The sequence below is a fragment of the Daphnia carinata genome, chromosome 4, assembly GCF_022539665.2.
Source record: "Daphnia carinata strain CSIRO-1 chromosome 4, CSIRO_AGI_Dcar_HiC_V3, whole genome shotgun sequence".
In the NCBI taxonomy this organism is placed as follows: Eukaryota; Metazoa; Arthropoda; class Branchiopoda; order Diplostraca; family Daphniidae; genus Daphnia; species Daphnia carinata.
The window spans coordinates 884823-906538 of record NC_081334.1 but is presented as its reverse complement, the minus strand read 5'-3'; the positions used below and the strand labels follow the sequence as shown (position 1 = coordinate 906538).

General features: G+C 43.4%; 1 protein-coding gene across 1 annotated transcript; it reads left to right on the top strand.

Annotated features, from left to right (window-relative positions):
• The first annotated feature begins 623 nt into the window (after positions 1-623).
• On the top strand, positions 624-20523 carry LOC130694800 (E3 ubiquitin-protein ligase MYCBP2-like). The gene is made up of 67 exons (XM_057517909.2): positions 624-790; positions 1001-1184; positions 1239-1460; positions 1523-1676; positions 1746-1966; positions 2026-2155; positions 2218-2390; positions 2461-2625; positions 2696-2914; positions 2989-3211; positions 3291-3458; positions 3516-3856; positions 3923-4283; positions 4765-4914; positions 4987-5118; positions 5199-5401; positions 5469-5694; positions 5754-5901; positions 5968-6299; positions 6378-6505; positions 6572-6798; positions 6877-7054; positions 7123-7324; positions 7392-7511; positions 7599-7735; positions 7803-8057; positions 8123-8314; positions 8380-8583; positions 8649-8780; positions 8843-9021; positions 9095-9332; positions 9411-9601; positions 9665-9870; positions 9969-10178; positions 10252-10390; positions 10501-10730; positions 10808-10962; positions 11037-11225; positions 11287-11673; positions 11760-11965; positions 12033-12186; positions 12252-12396; positions 12461-12714; positions 12780-12940; positions 13000-13202; positions 13273-13352; positions 13427-14413; positions 14488-14853; positions 14924-15049; positions 15115-15498; positions 15576-15928; positions 15989-16316; positions 16401-16515; positions 16588-16760; positions 16835-16966; positions 17159-17383; positions 17543-17656; positions 17741-17874; positions 17943-18180; positions 18245-18457; positions 18555-18683; positions 18741-19058; positions 19144-19332; positions 19396-19503; positions 19578-19787; positions 19857-20148; positions 20214-20523. The coding sequence occupies exons 2-67, from the start codon at positions 1062-1064 to the stop codon at positions 20327-20329; spliced, it is 14043 nt and encodes a 4680-aa protein (XP_057373892.1). The 5' UTR covers positions 624-790; positions 1001-1061; the 3' UTR covers positions 20330-20523.
• Positions 20524-21716: the final 1193 nt, after the last annotated feature.

Below are 21716 nucleotides of genomic sequence, written 5' to 3'. Positions count from 1 at the left end.
TGGTTGAATTTAAACATTTAAAGTTAAACATTTAATAGTCGGGAAGCCTACGGCTGCATTACGCTGGAATGGAAGCTTAAAATTCTGTTCTAAAGCAAAGTTAACTTTTCTTGTCAATTGACTTCCAGTCAAAGTATACAATACAGTTCAGTAGTTCCTTGTTTGATCGGCCGTTCGCTGTATCAGAGCTATGGAAACATATTAATAGCTTTATAGAAATATTTGGCAGCTATATAAAGATTCTATATGGCTCTGCTATCGTTTGGGAATCCCCTTTTCTGGTAAGCGCAAAATGATTTTTTTTTACCGATACGATATGCTTTCAACCCACGTACCACGTGGTTTAGTGGCAGAAAACTAGAAGATTTAAAAAGCTAATTTTGGCTTACCAAAAGCCATCATTGCAAGATTTACGTTAACGTTATTCTGCTGTGTCCATATTGGACTGCCTGTAAGCTATTGCTCGTAAGCTAGTCAACGTTTTCTTCTACAGCAACCATTGGAAATTGGTTGCACCATTGGCACCAAACTGGTTTGATTTAGTAAGTGTAACAATAGTAAACAAATTTGCCCCCTGAGCACCTTGAAGCACCTGCTTGACATGGCTTCCAGCAGTTAGGATGTAGGACTGGGCACTAGCAGTCGACATCCAACAAACCTTCGAGTCAGTTTGTTGGAGCCGGTCTTCGTGATCTTAGTAAAGAAATCCACAGCTGCATTGCGTGTTTTCATACACTTGTTTTCAACCCAGTCACTTATAATTTAGCAAAACTATCTGTGCTGTTACAGTGTAAGTGTTTCTGGTCAATAGTGTAATATAAAAAAAATACGCATATCGATCCCGCTTTTAGCAATGTTCAAAGAAAATTGAATCCAGTAGTTGCCGAACTTTTAGGTGGAATGGGTTATCGTGAAATTTTTGAAGTTATCACTTTGTCTGGCCTGCATACCTGACATATGACACAGACCTGAACTATCTCAATTTCCCATATTTTTACAGATACCTTCGTAGAAACAGAGACTGATGGCAAAGATGTCTTGTTGACCCATCACCCATCAAGATGGAAAGTTCAGAATGGTTATCTTGTGGATCTTACCTTGGAAAAATTCTTCACAGTGTGGTAGAGAACTCATTGATAAAAGGAAGATCCAACAACAATTCAAAAAGTTTGACTGGTTATAAGGTATGCTGAAACATAAGTAGAACAAAAAACAAAAATAAACTCTTTTGCTTTAAGGAATTGTTTGCTTCCACAATAACTGCTTCGGATCTCCGAATCAATACAGATCCTTCCTACTTTACCACCCTTGCCTTTGTACGCAAACTTATTCGTAGGGAACAAGATGCTGCTGCCAAGAAAGGATATAATCTGACTAAGGTGCTCACGAGTTCTAATTTAGACTTTGAAAATGAAGAAAAATCTACTGATGAAATCCAGAAAAATCAACTAGTTCCTCAGGTACCTGCCATTCCCTTTTTATTAAATTTTTTCTTATAATTGTTAACATTTTTTTGTAATAGGTTGTTGTAATAAGTCTACGAAGCATATTTGATCTGATAGAAGAAAGCAAGTCATCACATCCTGAATTATGTTTCAAAGTGTTGAAAGCTCTTCTGGGCATTTTGCAAAATCTTTCCCCGGAAAGCTTGAGTTCCGAGCCATGTCAAGTTGTCGGTATCGTCTTATAATTACTCAAATTTGATTATGAATTTGGATGTCCCTTCATATTATGATTTATATTAGAACCCCTGTTTGAACTGCTTCTCAAATTATCAACCGTGGTAGATGCCGAAAATGACCGCACTATTCCGGCAGAAACGGAAGGAATAGAAGGAAGCTTGTCATCTTTAGCTTCGTCGTGTCTTCTTAGTTTAACTGTCGCCTGGGGTGTGACTCCTAAAACATTGCAAGCACTTGACACCCTCATTACGGTTGCCCGCCCACTGGCCGCACAGTTAATTACAGTTAGTTATTGTAAATCTTATTCTGAATTTCGAATCAGTTAATTCATGCTTTTTCTTAGCTACCTAATATAATGCTGACGCTGCAAAAAGGAGTGCGTTCCGCCTTGGTAGGCACTTCGCATATACCAGACTGGTTTAGCCAGGGGATTCAAAAGAAAACACTTGTAACTTCTTTTTCTGTGAATGCGGGTATTTTTCCCTTTCATCCATGCAATATAGAGGTGATGTACCAATTTTTTTTTTTTTAGCAGATAAAGATGTAATCGAGAACTCGATAGCGTGTGACGGATCCTACGTTTATCTGCTAACCTCCAACGGACTATATAAAATTGGAACAGGTTTCGGCAGCACTGTCAGCGGCCGCATTTATGTCACCAGCAAAAAAAGCTTCACAAGTAGTGAAGGGATTTTACTTTTCTTCGACGTATATATAAATAGTTTAAAAAAGTATTTGAGTATATTGTCATATATATTTTTTTTCTTTTTATTGTAAGGGCCAACTGTTTATTCATACCATCAAAAATGATCGAAATCTTCATATAGTCGATAAAGAAACTTTGGCCCTGAAAAGTTACATATCTCTACAAGATGTTGTCAGCACACCTTCTGTATTATTTTCTGACGGAAAACGTCTCGGGAGCGTCTTCAAAACTGATGAAGTGAGATAAATTGTCCAAGATTATACAGGGAAATTTATCATATGCCTTTATATTTTAAACCCTCCTACAGGATGAACTTCAGGCTTCATTGTTTGAAATCAATAAAGGAGAATTGTTTTCATCCGGAGAGAGTAGACTGAGGTTAGCTCTTCAGAGTCTCTACGTTGTGGGAGCTTCAACAAATGACGAAAACAGTGATCTGCGTCAAATCAGTTTTCCTGCGGATGAGGGGCTTGTTAGCATTATAGCTGGAAAGGAATTCCTCCTCATGGTTTCAACAACAGGAAAAGTATTACCTTTCGCCAATCCGATAATGTTGCATTCATACGAGAATTCATTAATAATTTTTCATGTCGGCTATAGGTGTCTTATCAAGGCAAAGCCTCATCATTGGGATTAAAAAGTGGGGAATCAGTGCGCAACATAGAACATACGTCGAACCGTTGGTATGAGCTTCCTATTCCTAAAAGCTCATCAATTGTTCGCTGCGCCGCTGGCCATGATGGGCAGCATGCTGTTTTTTTAGATGCTGATGGTGTTCCATTTTTCACTGGATTGGCCAAACGGGGTGAAGACGGCGATTTAAGTAGGTTTTCGACTTGGAGTTGTATGATTTAAACAAAAATTTTACTTATACAATTTTAATTTCTGTACGTTCTTATCAGCTAAACATCGAAGACAGCAAAAATCGAGTCGACCAAAACGCTTTACGTCCGTCGAAGGGAAACCAGTGATTGATATTGCGTGCAACAATGGCAGCTCTGCTATGGTCACAAAAGACGGCGAACTTTACCTGTTTGGCAAGGACTCCACGTACTGCGATTCAGCTACAGGCATTTCTTTCCTGTCTTTAGTTGTTTTCATATTGTAACCTAAATCATCCTTCACAGGACGGCTGCTGGGCATCAAAGAGCGCATTGTCAAAGTAGCGCTGGGAAAAGCTCATGGAGTCATTCTTACTGACAAAGGAGGTGTTTATACTTTCGGGATAAATAACAAAGGACAGTGCGGACGCGATTTGTCTTCATCATCCGTGCCACAATCTAAACAGTTTGGAAACACTGCTAGCTTACAAGCAGCAGCTTTGTTGGCTGGCTGCAAAGAACCGCTGGACGATGAAGTGGAATCAGAAGATAGTGGTTCAGCTATCGAAACGAAGTTATGTGCGCCGGAAGAACATCGCTGGAGCGTGGATCAGTGCATGATCTGCACACAATGTGGCCAATGCACGGTAAATTATTCATTGATGGGTCAATTGTTTTTCGGTGATCTTTATGAATCCATTCCACTAACGCAGGGTTTCGGATCTACGTGCGTCAACACGAACAGCCCGGGTAGATTACCTGGAACATTTTGCGGGTGTGGCTCTGGCGAAGCTGGTTGTACCGTATGTGGAGTTTGTCGAACGTGCGCACGAATTCCGAATAACGATGCTATAGGTTTGCCACCCGCCCCTGTTCCTATCCTTTCTTTGGCGTGCGGGAGAGCCAGTCCCATGGCAGGTAACAATGCTTTGCTAATGGGTCGTTTCGTTCGCGCGCCCCTTGAAGCATTTCCCAATGCTGCACTGGTGGATGTAGCCAATTTCCATGCTCCAAGGATTGATGGAAGAGGAAATGATGATCCGAAAATGCGTGATGCAATAATAGGTGAGATATGTAAAAAGCCTAAGCGGCATCGAGTTAATGGAATTGGTCCATAAGCCGATACGATTCACAATATCTGGTCCGAAATTTAGACCTTTTCTACGTTGCTTCCTTTTGCTTCTTTAAAATATTGGGAAAGAATGCACATTCATGTCGTGAAGCTTCTCAATTTGGCTTTTCTTGTCGTCCATTTTTACCGTGTTGTGCTGAACAGTATAGCACGGTAGGAGTTTGCAATCGTTCTGTTAACCCGTCTTTCTCCATCGACCTCTACCGTTCTCCGTTTTAGCTCCCTCACGTGTTTTGAACTGTATTCCAACATCGTGCATTACTATCCCGACCGTACGCAAAAAACATGCATTAGCCTGCTAAGAACTTAATGGCGTGATTTTTAAATGTACATAGTAATCGTCGTAAATGTGATCTCCATTTCCATCATCGTTTTACTTAAGGCCATGTATTCTTCGACACGAACTAAATCGAATTTTAATAGCATTGAATGCCGACGTTGCCCTTGATGGAAATCGTCGCCATCGACATCATCGGCGGCGTCATCCTTCGGAAGTCAAAGTGGCCATGGTCAATCGTGAAGCCTCAAGGGGCTGGGAGGCTAAGAAAGTACCTGCCGGCCAGATACAGAAGAGTAAGTTGCCTACTTTTATGTGATATAAGTTAATTGTAATTTTATCCGTTTGTATTTTCTGGAAAATTTCAGATGGCACGGACGGGGTATTAGGAAGCGATGGCGACCGTGATACTAATAAACTAGCTTCACTCTCGCCTGGCTCAATTAGTTTGCCCAGCAAAGCACGCATATCTCAAGTTGCTTGCGGATTGCACCATTCAGGTTACATACTTCTCTATTTTACCACTGTTGATATGCGGAATAATTATCTAAATCTTTGACCTCTATTTTACCGATTATAGTCCTTTTGACAACTGATGGGCAGGTATACACTTTCGGCAGCAACAGTTATGGGCAATTGGGTGTTGGAGACCTTTCTTCGCGGGGTTCGCCGACGCTAGTGAAAATTCCGTCTGGATCAAATATTTCCATGATAGCTGCTGGGAGTTATCATACAGCCGTATTGACGAGTGACGGCGATGTGCTCACTTGGGGAGCGCATTTGGTAAATGATTGACAAATCAGATCAGTTTGCGATGTTTTGTACTATTAATTGTCTGTTGGCATTCCAGAAGGGGCAGTTGGCGAGGGATGCGTCGGATTCGAATCAGTGCAGCGCTTCGCCAATCATTTGGCATTCCATACCAGGTTTCGTCACCCGAATCGGACCCAAATGCGGGAAGAGGGCGTCCTGGATTGGGGCATCAGGAGACCAGACCTTTTTCAAGCTAGAAGAAAGTCTTATCAGCGAAACCGAGTTCCATCATTCAACAGTCTTAGCCTCGGATCAATATTTTGGTTCGGCAAATTTTCAGTTAGCCATTGTACTGGTTTTACTAAGATTGATTTCCTAATAGCCATTTTGCCCACACACTCAAAGTCGTCGTCACGCAACTTAGTCATCAGCAGAAGTGATGGGCAATGCCGTAGCTTTTCTGGACAGGAGCAAGTCAATTTTGCCAACACCATTCTCACTTGGGACCCGGTGTATAACATGCTATGGAGGTACGTTAAAACTCTGCTAAAATGTATTTGAATGCAGTGTGTTATGCTTTCGATTTAAACGTTCAGTTTCTGCAAATCGACGTCGGTAATGCGAGGTTACAACGTGTTTGCATCGGGACTTACCCATCCGTCCTACGGCGAGTCCTTGTTTCCAGTGCTGAATGAACGTGAACCAGTTCATGTTGCTGACATATTTCGACCCGCACTTTCCCTGCCAGTGGTTTCTTCTACAAAAATAACGCAGACACAAGCTGCGCTTCACCTGCTTTGCTGCCTCGATACTCTAACGCGCTGCCAGCAAATCCCTGTTAAGGAAGCAGCGAACCAGGACACGCAAAAAACGCTGGTCAACCGCTGTTACACTAAAGAAGATTTTTCAGTGGTCAATCGATTTGAAAGTTAGTTCAACAACTATTTGATGTTCCTTTGTCGTTTTGGATTAATTTAACGTAAACTTTCATTTTATTCATCTCCAGGCCATGGAGGGGGTTGGGGCTACTCGGGCCACTCAGTTGAAGCTATCCGGTTTATGTCCGATACCGACATTCTTCTTGGTGGATTCTCCCTGTTTGGGGGTCGCGGTGAATATATGGGCAAAATTAAAGTAATACTTGTTTATAATTTCCATCAACCGTAGTTCAACCAGATGTCATCTTAAACATTTTTCCAGGTTTTCGATTTGGGATCAGCTGGGGGCGATCAAGAAGGGGACGGTGAATTGCTTGCAGAAACCGATGAAGTCGTATACGAATGTGGAGCTCGTCAACGTTTTCCTATTCTGTTTTCCCAGCCAGTCCGTCTGCAAGCCAATCGTTGGTACCTTGCATGGGCCCGTGTCAATGGACCTTCTAGCGATTGCGGATCCGGTGGTCAAAGCTCAGTTACCACTGAAGACCAGTAAGTTTATTGAACATTTTGATTATGCAGAGGATTGTTTAATTACCATTCTATTTATATCGTTTCATTCCCAATTAGAGTGACTTTCACATTTAAACCTTCAAAGAAATCAAACAATGGGACAGACGTGAATGCTGGCCAAGTGCCTCAAATCCTGTTTCGCGTCATTACTCACGATGCCCCGTCATCGAAGACGCATACTCATATTGAACCTGTGCATTCCATTAGCAACAACTTCTCTAAACTAGTCACTCCGGTAAAACAAAAGGACCGATGAAAAAGGCCTTGCCAACTTTTTCCATGTTCCTTTTTTTTTCGCCATAGGATTGCTTTACGGCCTTGCTCAGTTTGACTCGGTGGGCCTGGTCAGCGTTAAAGGCGATAACAACAATTGGCCTAAGTGAGCATGAAGCGAACAATAAAGGAGACCATGCTCATATTGAGGACCTCTCGCGCATCGTATTCGTTTGCCGTGCTTCGATGCGGCTTATTCGCTTTTACATTCTCGAGTTATATCCGGTGAAAAGTACCGTCAATTTCATATTTTCCTACCTCGAGTAAAACATATTCAGTTAATTGTTGCTCGTTTACAGGTAAACATTCCAAAAAACTGTTGGAGGAGAATGTCTCTGTCGTCAAAGCAATTGTTAACGTGCGTACCACTTTGAGGTCGATACTCAGTGACCCTGTTCTCGACTTAGTTAACAAAACAGGTTAGTCTTCGTTCAGTTTAGTTGATGTTTCACTCCGTGCAGTTAATTGAAAATCTTAACATTATCCAATTTTTTTACTTGTTACAGATTCTACGTATTTATTCATGTTGGAGCAAATTGTTAAAGAAACCCACGATTCTTTTGTAGCTTGTTTTCACGTCTTCTACCCAACAGCAACGTTAAAATGGTCCATCCTGTGCGAATTGCTTGACCAAATCCAAAAAGTAAGTATTGCAACTTGCAGGTTATGTCGCGTAGGGTCGATGAACGAAACTGTTATCAATTTTTTAGGTTGCTAACGCTACCTCTGGCAGTGATAGGCTATTGGCTGCGGTAGTAGATTCGTTGTGTAGCCCCAATATACAGCTTAAATCTGCTCTACCTAACTTGTGCGATTTGCAAGAGTCGCTTCATGTACGGCGAGCGTACCAATCCCCTGATATGGAAGGTGCCCCCTGCCTCAGCAGTCCGTCGGAAAATGGATCAACCAGCCCAACTCAGCTTCCGGTGAACTCCAACCAATTTCCAGTTCTTGTTGAACACATGGTAAATTAGTCCTTTCTCGCCGTTGATAGTGGTTGATAATCATAATTTTTATAACACTCCTTTAGGTAGAGGGTCAATCTGTCGTGCACCGGCCTTGTCGGGCAGTTCTGGATCGATTATTTCTAATAGCCTCCTGGCCAGTGCGTCAATCGCTCGATATGGAACCTACCGTCTGGTCGGACAAGCTAGTCCAGTATTCATGTCGACTCTTGGCGCGTGTTGTGGCGGAATTGGCTTCCCAAGTGTGTTCGGTTGAAGTAAGTTTGGCGAAGTGAGTGTGACCTATATCAACATGTGACTTTCATGCATTTGCAATTACTAGGAGTTAGATGTTAGTGCAACGCGCGGAGTCCACGCTACTCCATCCCGTTTCTCAAGCACCAGTCAGAATAGGTCATGGAACACGGGTAATGGTTCACCGGACGCCATTTGCTTTACTGTAGACCGACCAAACGTAAGCGTGTGCGGTGCAGGAGTGTTTGGCGGTGGAGGCACGTATACGTACGAACTGGAGTTGCTCGAACTGGTAAAGTTTTTTCCCCTGATCTTCGGAAATCAATTATTATTTGTTTAATTGTATTTTTGTTCTAGATCCGAAGTGCCAGTGATGCTGCTCAAACACTCAGCTGGCATAGTTTGGCTGTAATACGCGGCACCTATGGACCAGAAGATTGCATAAATGATGTTGCAGATATCAAATTTGACCGGCCTATTCCCATCAAAGTAAATTTGTGCCCTTCTTTGGCTTTACTTGTTTCTAACCAAGGTTACATTCAATTACACAGGAAAACACCCGTTATACGTTGCGACTTCGCAACCAAGGAGGAAAGACGCACAATGGTGATGGAGGCGTTCTCGCAACTAAAGGGCCGGATGGCACCACTTTCAATTTCTCGGCGTGCCTACTCAGTTTTAATGGAACGAATCACATTCGTGGCCAGTTACCTTACATTCTCTATTGCAAGTGAGTGCACACTTCTATAGACATGGAATTTAGAGTTCAAAATTGATTTCATGTGTCTTTACTTGATTTGCAGCATGCCAAATAACTCAGAAGTTCAGTTACCCACCTTATCAGCCATTGGAAGCCAAGCACGGAAAAGCCTCATGTCTATAGCAAGTTCGATTGTTCGTTGCACAGCTGATTTGTTGTGCGCAGCTCGTGCGTTACCCATCCATCACAGTCTACCCGTTATTTGCAAATCCCACGTCGTTTCGTATTTGTTGCCCTTTGTCGTAGCCAACATTGGTGTTGTGGCCGAATCCGATCCAAAGGTAAACTCATTCCTATTTTCGTATTGCGATACTCACTCTTCTTAATCCATTGTATATGACGCCACCTGCTCTTCACAGAATGCCGTACAAATTCTTGAGCTGATTCGAGTCTTGCTGCCCCACGTTTCTGCCCTTTGCTTGGCCGATATTCTGTCGTCCCAAAAGGGAGGAAATGCTCCCGACGAAGACCCTTGTATAACAACATCGCCAAGAATAGTTGTCGTCGAGAGCGAACATCCTTATCGACCCGCAACAGTGTCTCATTTCCGGTAAAAGTGCCACCTTAATACTTTGGTTAGCTAACGAATAACTTTCTTTTTACCCCACTTTAGCGTGTGTTTTCCGGAGAGCGTTCGTTGGATGTGCTTGGAATTTGACAGTCAGTGTTGCACCAGCCAAGCCGAAGATTCGCTTCAACTCCATTTACCAACTACTCTTCCTAAGAGTCATGCAAATGTTTCACTGGCCGACTATTGGCCCGTTTTGAAAAAATTCGGGGGAACTGATAATTGGCCCTCTCATTCCATGATCTTGCCAGGTAATAGTTTTGATGGGAAATTTTATCGCAGCTTTTTTTTTATTATTATTTTTTTTTTTTTTTTGCATCCTTTTATCATTAAACTATGTTTGGTACAGGCAATGAAGTGATATTTTCCCTGGAGACAGCGTCGGATTGCATCCGTAATGACAAAGCTTCTTCTTGGGGCTTTCGCTGTTCGGTAGTTGGATACGAGTCATTGGAGACAAATAATGCCATTCGTTTATTAGAAACTGAATTAGCATACCTTGGCGGGATGTGCTCGGCTACCCTAATGAAAAGAGATCTCGCATTACCTCAGTCAAGAGGTAATGGACCGTTTTCCCATGCAACCACACTTGAATTAGTAGAGAATAAAGATTTATTCCCATTTAATTATAGGCGAAGACATGGACGTCGAGTCCATGGAATATGTTACACAACAAATCTACGCAGCGCATAGCGGTCTCTTAGGCAAAGGGTTGGCCCTCTCGCAGTTGCCAACCATCTACGAAGCACTGGAAGGCAACCTACCTTTTAGGTGTGTGTATGTGTCATCTTCTCTTTCCTTACAAAAGCAGATGGATTAATTCCTTTGTCCAGCGAAGTTAAAGTGAGCAACCTGTTATAATTCAATGTGATTCATTGTAGTGTTACCGGAAAAGAAAGGCAATTTCTGCGGGATTTTGTGAGCGTTTCGCAGGAAACCAGTGGTGGTCGGTTAGCCCGTTGGCTCCAGCCGGAGTCGGTTGTCGATCCATCCAAATCGCAACTTATCTTTCCAGGCGTCTTCTCGGCCAGCTTGGCTACATTTGGAGTTTCCAGTAGTGCTCCTCTTGGAATTGTGGGTTTCAAATCACCCGTTAAGACCATTGATAAAGGTAATCATCTAACCATTGCTTTTTAGTTGATAAAATAATTTATTTGGTTCATCGATGGACATCTTTTCTTTGTCTAGATGAAGAAGATGAAGAAAGTACCTCTGAAATTTCGGCAGTGGCGCCATCCACAACGACAGTAGTTAGTGAAGGGTTACGCGCCGGATGGCCTGCAATTTTAACTTTACTTACCCGAGATCAATACGGTCATCTTGTTCACGTGCCCAATCTAAAGGTACACTATAGTTTTGCGAAATATTTTATTATCATTGTAGCACATTGATTTGACTATTAATTTTTCGCGTGTAGGTAAACATTCGGGCGGTACCATGTGACCTGAGCCAGGCAAGCAAAGATAACTCACTGTCACCTACCAAGCGTCTCAATCCAGGGGACAGGAAAGCTGCTGGTGAAGAACTCGAGCCCCCTGTTCTTGACGTACCCTATGATGTTACCACCAAAGATCGGATGTGCCTTCATGCCATCACTTTCCTTAAAGTTAGTCCGGTTCAACGAATAAATTCCATTACATTCTTCTGAAGGAGAAATCCTTTCATAGGCGTACGAGAATTACTCCTTCGAGGAACTACGGTTTGTCTCCCCGATCAAACGAAGAACCAGTGAGACGATGTTGGTCCGTCCCAATGCCGATGGTTCTTACAGTGCAAATTGGACACCCAGTGCTGCCGGACTCTATTCCATCCATGTTACCATTGACGATTACCCACTGGAAGATGTTTACAAGGTAGACGTAAAGGAGCCACCGCAAGGAGTACTGCCTCCGACTCACAATATCACAGTTCGAAACAACTCTTCGTCGTCCCATCGCGTTCGTCAGTTTCGAACTCGGGCTAGCGCTGGCCTGCGCATACGAGCCCAGCCTTCTCTTCAAGGGGAGCAAATTGGAATTGTAGCCTGCAATGGGACAGTCTCGTTCATCGAAGAGGTATCGTTAAAAAAGCATACTTTACATTACCTTAGAATTATTTTATTACAACTGTTTTCTTGTGTTTTTATTACGATCGTTTTTAGCTGTGTAATGACGACGGAACTTGGTTGCGCTTGAGCACGGAGTCGATTAGAGAATGGTGTATCAATCAACATTCCGAAGCTTGGTGTCTCCAGTACAACCAGCACATTGGCAAAACCCTGCTTTTCCCCATTAATACAACCCAGAATGGAACAAATGAAACTGGCGAAGACCTATCGCCAAATCAAAAACCGAATAAAATGGAGAGGTATTGGCACTTTTTTTGCCTTCTGTTTCTTCTTCTTGCTAACGTCCAAATGCTTTGCAACCCGTAGCAATAAAAAAGAGGAAATAGTATACAGCACGGCGCAAACCTTCTACGTGGTCGACTGTGGTGCTTCCGGCCATAACATCCGAGCACAGCCCAGTTTGAAAGCTCTGCCTGTCGGAAAGTTGAAACTCGGTAGCTCAGTTTTAGTTACCGAACAGGTACGCAGTAAGCAACATATGAATTAAGACCGCATTATCAACGTCCTTTTGTACTAATGTTACAGAGACCGACTGCCGAGGGAACATGGATCAAGCTCTTACCATCATCAGCACGCCAGTACTGTTCGAATAACGATCTTGAAGCTTGGTCATTGGCTATTGATCGTCATCAAATAGTTTACCTTCGTCATGAAGACGAAGTCCTTTCAGGTAGTGAACCAAATCTTCTATTCAGCGTTCCTTCAAAGCGACAATATAAATGTAATTTCGTTAGTTTCAGCTGGCTCGGATAAATATAGTCCCACACGATTACTCAAACCAGCGTATGATTTCAGCGAGAGTGCAGAGAAGCAGGCCAATCTGTCAGCCTTTTCCTCTCCAGAACCCGTTAGCACTTTCATTTTTGGAATCGATAAAGATCCTGACTTTCCTCGCACTACTTTGCCCGTGTCTCCGCCGAAAAATGAGATCGGCCAAACGCCAAAGGATGATGCACCCGAACCAACAGCAACAGGGCACACCGTTCAGGTAGGCCAACACGTTCTCATCAGTCATGGAATTAAATTACATTTTGCAAACTGCTTTATCGATAGAAATCATCGTTGGAGTCTAGTATTGAAGATGCGAGAGCTTTAGCAGGATCTTGCGGTCCTTTTGCAGCTGTTGCCGTTGGACGACTCTCTGCTTTCCAAAACTGGTTACGGCGGGACGGGTCATCGGTTAAGGAGGCGCCTAATCCACCACCGCGTTCCAGGTAATTTGGTTTAATTTAGCACTTGACTTAGATGTTGCCAATACATTTGTTTTTATTAGGGACCTTCCTCCGGAATTACAAGGAGTATCGGTGAAAGACATGGTTCGCGTTATGGGCGAGAGTCGAGCCAATGGCAATTCATCGCCTACATCTAGCCCAATCCTTAGTCGGAAAACGGGCGCCGTTGCTGTAGTAAATCGCTCTCTATCAGCTCACTCCTCACCAGGTGGTTCTAGACCTTCCGGATCCGCTATCTGTTCAGGTAAACTCTTTGTTTTGAAAGGTAAAAACATGGTAACAAATTTCCGATCGTCTTCTTTTTTTTAAATCAGAAACTGCGCAACGTAGTAGGAGTTTGAGTCCCGCCACCCAAATACCAATAAGCTCAGATCAAGTTGCTGTCGCAGTTATGGTATTTTACCACCACTTTAATTCAGTCTGTTATTTGTTAGTCCTTAATTGTTTCTCTCCTTATTTTTACGACAGACTAAGAAGGTTACACAAACAGGGACGCAGACAAGTCCGGAAGCCAGCAAAACCAATCATTTTAATGCGTGTGCTGATTTAGTATCTGACTTACCCCACTCACCTCAGCGCATGTCACCGAAAGCATTACGAGCGAAAGAGCGATCGTCGCGAGGCGGAACAAGGAGTCGTAAATCACGATCACCGGCTACCGGTCAGCACATAACTGGACGATCGCTGATGCTGGAACAAGAAACTGCTCGTGTTGGCATGAGTCCTTCGACAGCCGAATGCCTCCGTGCCGTTTTCGCTGCTAATTTGTGGCATCAAGGATTGGTTCACGATGCGATGGTTTGCGCATCTTTCCTCAAATTTCATCCCAATTTACCCAAGCAAGTGGATCCAATCATGCCACCAGGGGCAGACACTGGACACCGCAAGACGCGAGAGGAGAAAGCCCGCCAACGGCATTCAGTTGAAATATTTTCAACTAACATACTGGCGGGATCTTTTGCCTCTCCCTTGCCGGTGGCGCTAGAAGAGAGTTGGAACACCGATCGAGTGGAATCGACCACCAGCCAGCCACTGGAACCTGACATGTCTGAAAGCAAAATGGCTGCCTCGCTGACACCAACCTTAAGCCTCCTGGTCGAACTTTGGGAAAAGATGAGCGCACGCTGCATGGAATTGATTCAGTCAGAGCCAGCCACGTTATCTTCTGTTCCGTGTCTTCCCCAATCACAGACAGAGAGCGTGGTTAAGTGTAAACCGAAAACAGAGAGCCGGGATGCCCGGGATAAAGAAAGGAAACGAAAATCGCGGAGAGAGAGCATCCGGAATCCGGAATCTAACTGTGAACTATGTGGCGGCCTGTTTCCTGTCCCCGTCACAGCTCACATGCGTCAAGCTCATCCGGGTTGTCAAAAGCCAGCGCTTGGCTTGGGCTACAACCCCGATGGACAGTATTGTGGAGGCTGGGTAGGGAACTGTGGTGAAGGCGGTATACAGGTAGGACAGTACCATGCTCACTATTGATATAATTCCGTTCCATTTTTTTAAATGCATAAATGTCTGTTCATTAGGGAAGTTCGTGGTATTTGCTGTGCGAGGATTGTAGACATCGCTACCTGCAACAGCGGAAGCAAGTGGGTGAAGCGTTTGGCATCAAAGATGACAAAGGGAAGCGATTAAGAAGAAAGATATCTTCTGCCACAACCCCTACGCCGGCATCCCAACTTCTACGGCCGTCGACACCATCGGAGACGCACGTGATCCTCAGAGACAACGCTTTTTTCCTGTTGCAATTAGCTACCTCGTCTAACCCTGAAAAAAATCAACATATCCTGGAACGAAGAAGGAGGAGTCTCATGCATCAACCGTTACTTAGCTCAGTCTCCGAAAGCGATAAGGATTTGCCACATCGCAAAATCTCAGCCTTACCGACTAAGGTAAGGGATCTTTGTCTCGTTATTAATAAATAACATAACATTTCTGTTTATATCTTTGCTGCACTTTCAGACCGGGTACCAAGCGTCGGGTGATGTTTTGCCGTGGCTCCAGTTTCAATGTCTCCCCGTTCTCAAATCGGGGTGCAGCCCCCACCTACCCACCAGTGAAAACAACTTTGGAGATGGAGAAATAGAAGTATGAAGAGTTTAACTAGCAATATGATTTTGCAATTGGGCATTCTGACGACTTTTGTTTTAAAGATGGATCCTTTCCGAGGATTGAAGGAAGTTTCTGATGGTTTCGGAAGGCAGCTACATCGATCGGTCTCTATGATTACACAGCCGCTCGCCCAACACTTGAGAACATCGCAAGACACGGACGGTCCAATAAGCGGAGTATCGCAGCGGAGGCGAACGAGCAGCGCCGATGAGCAAGGAATCAATGGCGGCTTGACCTTGTTACGTTCGCCCTCGAAGGCACTGCAAGACACTGTGAAATTAATGTCAGCCTCACCTAGCCAAACGTCAACGGAAGCAACACTGCCGGTTTTAGATTTCGTTGCTCAGCGTCACGATCTTGATGCTCTGCGGACTTCCATGGAGCTGGCACTGCGGAAAGCTTCTTGTCGAGTCTTCGCCATGGAGGTTTGTGCAATTTTGAAAAAACGTTCATCACTTGAAAAAAAAAATTTAGATAATATAAATTTTTTTTTACCCAATAGAACTTGTCTTGGCTACTACAAAATGTTGCCCAGCCCATGTGCCTACATGACCTCTTATGGTGGTTTGTGTCATCCCTTGCCCCGACCTTGGCATCCGAAGTGAGCAACAATAAAGGCGAGATGGTTGGAGCTGACGGAGCGACCAACAGGGACAATCTGGTTGGTCAGCATCCCACTTCAGATGTCCGTTTAGCAGGAGAAGGATTATCTCCATTACTGCAGTCGTTCCACAGTGTCTTACAAACAGTTTCCAACCTTATGCAACTACTCCCCATGGGTACTCCGTTGCTCGCCATGGCGGTCCGCTGTTGGGATATTCGGTTCAAGCAAACAGACCACGCGTTTCTCCACAAGTAAAATCGTAAATGTCGATAATAGAAAGGAAGTATCTCAATGACGTTTTGTTTTTTAAGGAGTCACGTATTTAGCAACATCAGCCGAATTCTTTCTCGTTGCGAAGAGGAAGTCGCTGTCGATATCGAAGCTTTGGAAAATAGTGCAGTGCATTCGCCAGGACACGTGACCATGTTAACGGAGGTAACAGAAGGCGTAGACATCAAAGTGTCCAGCCGGACAGCTATGGTCAACAGCTTGACAGATGGCTCGACCGAAACCTTCTGGGAATCTAGCGACGAAGATCGAGGCAAAATGAAGCTAATAACAATCCAGATTTGTCCTGAAGCGGCTGGATTTCCACCTCGTATCGTATGCGTTTATATAGATAATGGTCGAGATATGGGGGTAAGTTTTTATTTTCTAACTAATATATTTTATTGTACTTTTGGTCTGCTTCACTGTAACTCACGGACGCACATTTGTTTTTAGAACAAAGTTTCTGGGGTGACTTTCAAAGCGGGACCCAACGCGGAGGAGCTGCAAATTGTGGACGCCCTGGAAGTCGAAACCCGATTTTCTGGATGGCTTCAAAGTTCTCTGCCCTGTAAACATTTCTTCTGAAATACTGGTGGCAGTAGCCAAGAGTTCGTTATGGATTTATTTATTTTTTTTATAGGTACCAATTTCCAAATCATCCAGCTTGAGTTTAAAGGGCCGGATAATTCCTTACGTGTTCGCCAATTGCGTTTGCTCGGTGGAGGCATTACTCGATCCTTCAATGCCTCAGCCATCCACCAACGTACCTGCGAAACGGAAACACTCAGAGTATTCCGTTTATTAACCTCACAGGTGGGATTTTGGAAGAATCATAAAGAAGTTTAGCAGTCACGTATAATAATTTGAATTGCTTTTGCAATGCACAGGTATTTGGCCGATTGATTTTGAACGAAAGAGACGAATCAACGTCACGTTCCACTGAGCTTTTACCCAATGAGGACGAGGTAGACGGGGAAATAGTTGAGAGGACTCGGGATATCGATCTGAAAGAGCATATGGTACGTAATAAATTCTAACATTTTCATGACGATACAACAGGTACAAAACATTGTTGCCTTCGTGAAAGTAACTGACGTGATTGTTTTTATAATATGCTTTAGTTTTACCACTACGTCAACAGCACTTACTCACACGTTGGCTGACGGGAAAATTTTTGATTAATGGTTTAATTCATTTAAATTTGTAATTAGGTTGGAATATTGTTCAGTGGCAAGAAGTTGACTCATTTGCAACGCCAAGTATGTACTCATATTCTACATGGCATTCAACGCGAAACAGTTCGACTGAAAGACGAATGGGAGGCTTTACTGCAACTGGACCAGAATGATATTTCTGGCACTGATGCCACAAGTCAGGAAGCCTCCTACATCAATTCTCGTGTTTCCGATTCCTACTGCTTCGAACTGTTATCACAGGTAGCTATTCCGACATCCATATCTTATAGTTTTGGTTTATTTTCCATGTTACTGACATACCTGTCAGTTAAATCTCAGGAGGCCCAATGACAAATTAGGTCATGGATGCAGTCGTTTGTTAAGATGATAAATAAATTGTCCTTCTTTCCATCTGGACAGGTACTGGCCTTGAGCGGAAGCAGAGTGGGTCGAACTTACATTTCACAACATTCCACTTTGCCTGCCAATTTGTTGAGCCTGCTCCATACCGGCTCACCTAGAATACAACGACAGGCAAGTATAAGATTTCAAACAGAAGAAAAATGTACGACAATGGTCAGCAATAAATCATACTAATTCGATCTTGTGTTAATATAGGTAACCGCTCTTCTACGACGAATGCTGCCCGAACTTCCTCCGCCTGTCTTTGCCTCCCTGGTTGACGTCGACGTATTACCTACTACAGATTACGGTATCTTGCAGATTCTCAGTTCGTCTGGATCGCTTGAAAGGTATCCACAAATGCTGCCTTGTTTGTAGTTATTGCAGAGTCTCATTTCCTTATCAACTGGATACCTAGGGTTGGAATTTTGGACGTATTCCTGGCATGTATCGCCAAAGCGCTCACAGTACAAGTTAAAACCAAGGGACGTGACAAGGACTGTAGTAAAAATCCCATCATGTCTGTGACGATGGCTAGCATTTTCAACAACCAACAGCAACCACATAAGCAACTTGGATCACGTTGGTGGATGAAAGGCCATATGCCTCGTCGCGTAGCGGAAAGCATCATCCAACTTGTCAGGGATATGGCTTCGGTATTTTCGAAACAGTTGAAAAATTACTTGGCCTTGATAAACTGAAATTTTGCTATCGAAACAGGGCAGTTTGTCTGAAGTATGGTCGGCCGTAACTAAAGCAGGTATCGCAGAAGCTGTTCTTTCACTTACCAAATTAGAAGAAGATTGCCGCACACCGCCGGATTGCCTGGGAACACCATCAGTGTGGTTGACATTGGCTGCCCTTTGCCTACTGCAAGACGAGCATGTAGAACGTCTCTCGTCAACGCAATGGGCTCGTGGAGCAGTTAACAAGGTATGTCTAAACACATTGTTTAATACAGTTATCTACTGGGGTCCTCGAATTGTGCATTGTATTTTCAAACTGACGTTTGGTTTTGGTTTTTGTGCAGCCTCAGTGCAATAACCACGACGATGGAGAAACAGGTGCACAAATTGTTTGTTGTGATTGCGGACCGCTTTGCGTCGATTGTGATCGTGTCTTACATCTTTCCCGGAAGTTCCGATCTCACCAGCGACAAGTAGCTAAAGAAATTGAAGAAATTCGGGGCTATGGTTTCATAAATGTTGTTTTAAAGGTGTGCAAAGAAGAAGAAGAAGCTATCAAGGTTGACGTTCACGAAGGTTGTGGCCGGGTCAAACTCTTTTGGATTCTAGCTCTATCTGACGCCCGGAATCTAAAATCTTTGGTTGAATTCCGACACGGAGTGACAACTGCTGTTCCGTCCGTTTACATGGCTGCAAACACAAACCAAGGTGGAAACTATCAATGCTCTTTGGTAGGCGGAATTGTTGCGTCTTCCTCATGTCGCTACTGTGGTTCGGCCATATCCCCGTCATCATCCTCGTTATTTGACGATCAAACAATCAATGTCTGCAATGAACCGGACTGCATGGTAATCAATTATTTTGGCTAATTAGTTTGTTTTGTTTTTTCACATATTTTGGATACTTAACAATCTTGGTCGTTTTCCCTGTTAGGAATATTCTCGAAATGCTTGCCTAAAAACTCACAGTTGTGGCCATCCTTGTGGAGGAGTTCGCGATGAAACGCAATGTCTTCCTTGTTTGTACCGCTGTGCTGGTAATGCGGCAAATCTGAAACAAGATGCCGATGATATGTGTATGATATGCTTCACTGAAGCTCTATCTGCGGCGCCAGCTATACAGGTAAAGCTTTATATCCATTATTGTGTACCAGACAATTAACCAATTGGTTTCATAATTCTTCAGCTGACTTGCAAACACGTTTTCCATGCCCATTGCTGTCGTTCAGTGCTATCCAAGAAATGGCCTGGTCCACGCATCACATTCAGCTTTTCTCGTTGCCCAATTTGCAAGGTAAATTACTGAATTATTATTTATTATTGACCTGTTAGCAAATGGTAATTCAATTGGCTATTTTGTGATTGTAGGCAGAACTAGGCAATGAATTTCTAGATGATTTATTACTTCCAATCCGTGAGCTGTTTGATGATGTTAAACGTAAAGCGTTGATGCGGCTCGAGTACGAAGGGCTACTTCAGACAGAGGCTATCACAATGCCTGGGAATCGTTTCTACCAGGATGCCGAAGGATACGCCATGGAACGTTACGCATACTATGTTTGTTTCCGATGCAACAAGGTACGATGACGCACAGTGATACTGTATAGCAAGCGTGTGGTTTACCTCTGAGTTTGTCATTGTTTGAAGGCCTACTACGGCGGAGAGGCTCGTTGCGAAGAAGGATTGGCGGTTGAAGGGGGAGCTATTGGTGGCGAATCTTTCAATCCTTCTGAACTGGTGTGCGGCGGCTGTAGCGATGTTTCAAGAGCGCAAATGTGTCCTCGACACGGCGCAGATTACCTAGAGTATAAATGCCGTTACTGCTGCTCAGTGGCTGTCTTTTTCTGCTTTGGTACAACCCATTTTTGCAATGCGTGCCACGAAGATTTTCGCCATGTTACGGAAATGCCTAAACACGCTCTACCAAAATGCCCCGCAGGTTTGTGCCTCTCGTTACATATATAAATTTCTGTGATGAGACTAACTTACGAAATTTTCCTAAAGGACCACGGGGTCGTCAGTTAGACGGGGAAGAATGCCCACTACATTTGGTGCACCCACCAACTGGAGAAGAATTTGCTCTTGGTTGTGGCATGTGTCGAAACGCCCATACATTTTAAGCTGAACTACCTCAGACAGCCATTCTCTGAAGGAATCTCTCTGTACCACATCATATTATCGGTGTGCGTTCGACGCATACAAAATTCACATTCATTTCGCTCGTTCAGCAGCGGCTTGTCGAGCTTTCGTAAACTAGTTCAGATGTGGACATTTCACTAAATGTTACAATAAAATGTAATCATCTTTCCTTGTTGAGATATCTTTCCTGTGTTTTTTTTTTACCAAAATTATCCCAACATCTCGGAAACCTGTGTGGATATATGTATGGCAATATGGCAATCCGTTTTACCCAGACTTGCCACGCCGATCAATTTTCCGATCGCGATCTCCGATCCGATCTTTTGAGTTTGATCGGATCGGGCGATCGGCGATCGGATCGGCGATCAAATTTTGCCGATCATTTTTAGCGATCATTTTTGTGCAGCATCTAACGGTAAAAATTTACACTGTTTCGCGAAAATAGCATTGGCTGTCACAGCGACAGTCACTGGCGGCCATTGAGGGTGAACACTAAACAGTTTCCTTCAATTGGCATTCGCATAAATAGCAGTGAAATAGAACCCTGCGGCTGAAAATCTACAGCTAGATGGCGAAAAGTTTGATCGCTAAAAACGATCGGATCGCGATCAATTTTTTGGGATCGCCGATCCGATCTCCGATCTTTTTCAAAAGATCGGATCGGCGATCAATTTTTTGATCGGAGATCGGATCGGCGATCAATTTTTGATCGCGATCGCGGCAAGTCTGGTTTTACCCCAAAAAAAAAAAAAATTCGAAAAAAAAAATAATCACACTTTTTCTTTCGACCCGTAGCCATCTACCGGTCAGACTCGTTATTACAGGCATGTAGGCAATTTGAGTCCATTGGATCCCAATGGCAGTGAGTTGACTAGCGTAGCTGGAGAAAAACGCTTGGCTGGAGAAAAATATTTAAAAATGGATAAGATAATAAAGATAAGGATGGTAAGTATAAAGATTATTATATTGGTTTTAAATTATTAATTATTGCTTATTAGATCATCGTTTTGGAAATATATCGAATTGAATAACTTTGATGTGTCATGCTAGCGCTGTAGCGTACTGGCGCGCCAGTCGTTTTTTAATTCGGTGTATTTCCAAAACTGTTGATGTTATGAAAAAAATAGCAATTTTCTCGGAATCAGTATTCGATTTTGAGTATATTCTGTCATTTTCAAGCAATTCCAACGATGGTCAATTTTTGACGGTTTTTGAGGCAATTTTCCCACGGTCATTTTCTTCGTTTTTCTCCGTTTTGTTATGTCCAATGTCAAAACAAAGCCGATATTCGTGATCAGCGTTCAATTTCAAATCGGAATAATGTATTTTTAACTAAATTAAGCAAGGATTACGAAAATTGATATCTTT

Excerpts from the sequence above, each read along its gene's own strand:
- LOC130694800 (XM_057517909.2), top strand. The coding sequence starts at position 1,062 with ATGGAAAGTTCAGAATGGTTATCTTGTGGATCTTACCTTGGAAAAATT. Across the intron at positions 2,626-2,695 it reads GCGTCTTCAAAACTGATGAA|GATGAACTTCAGGCTTCATT; the intron begins GTGAGATAAATT and ends ACCCTCCTACAG. Across the intron at positions 9,333-9,410 it reads TGGCCGAATCCGATCCAAAG|AATGCCGTACAAATTCTTGA; the intron begins GTAAACTCATTC and ends TGCTCTTCACAG.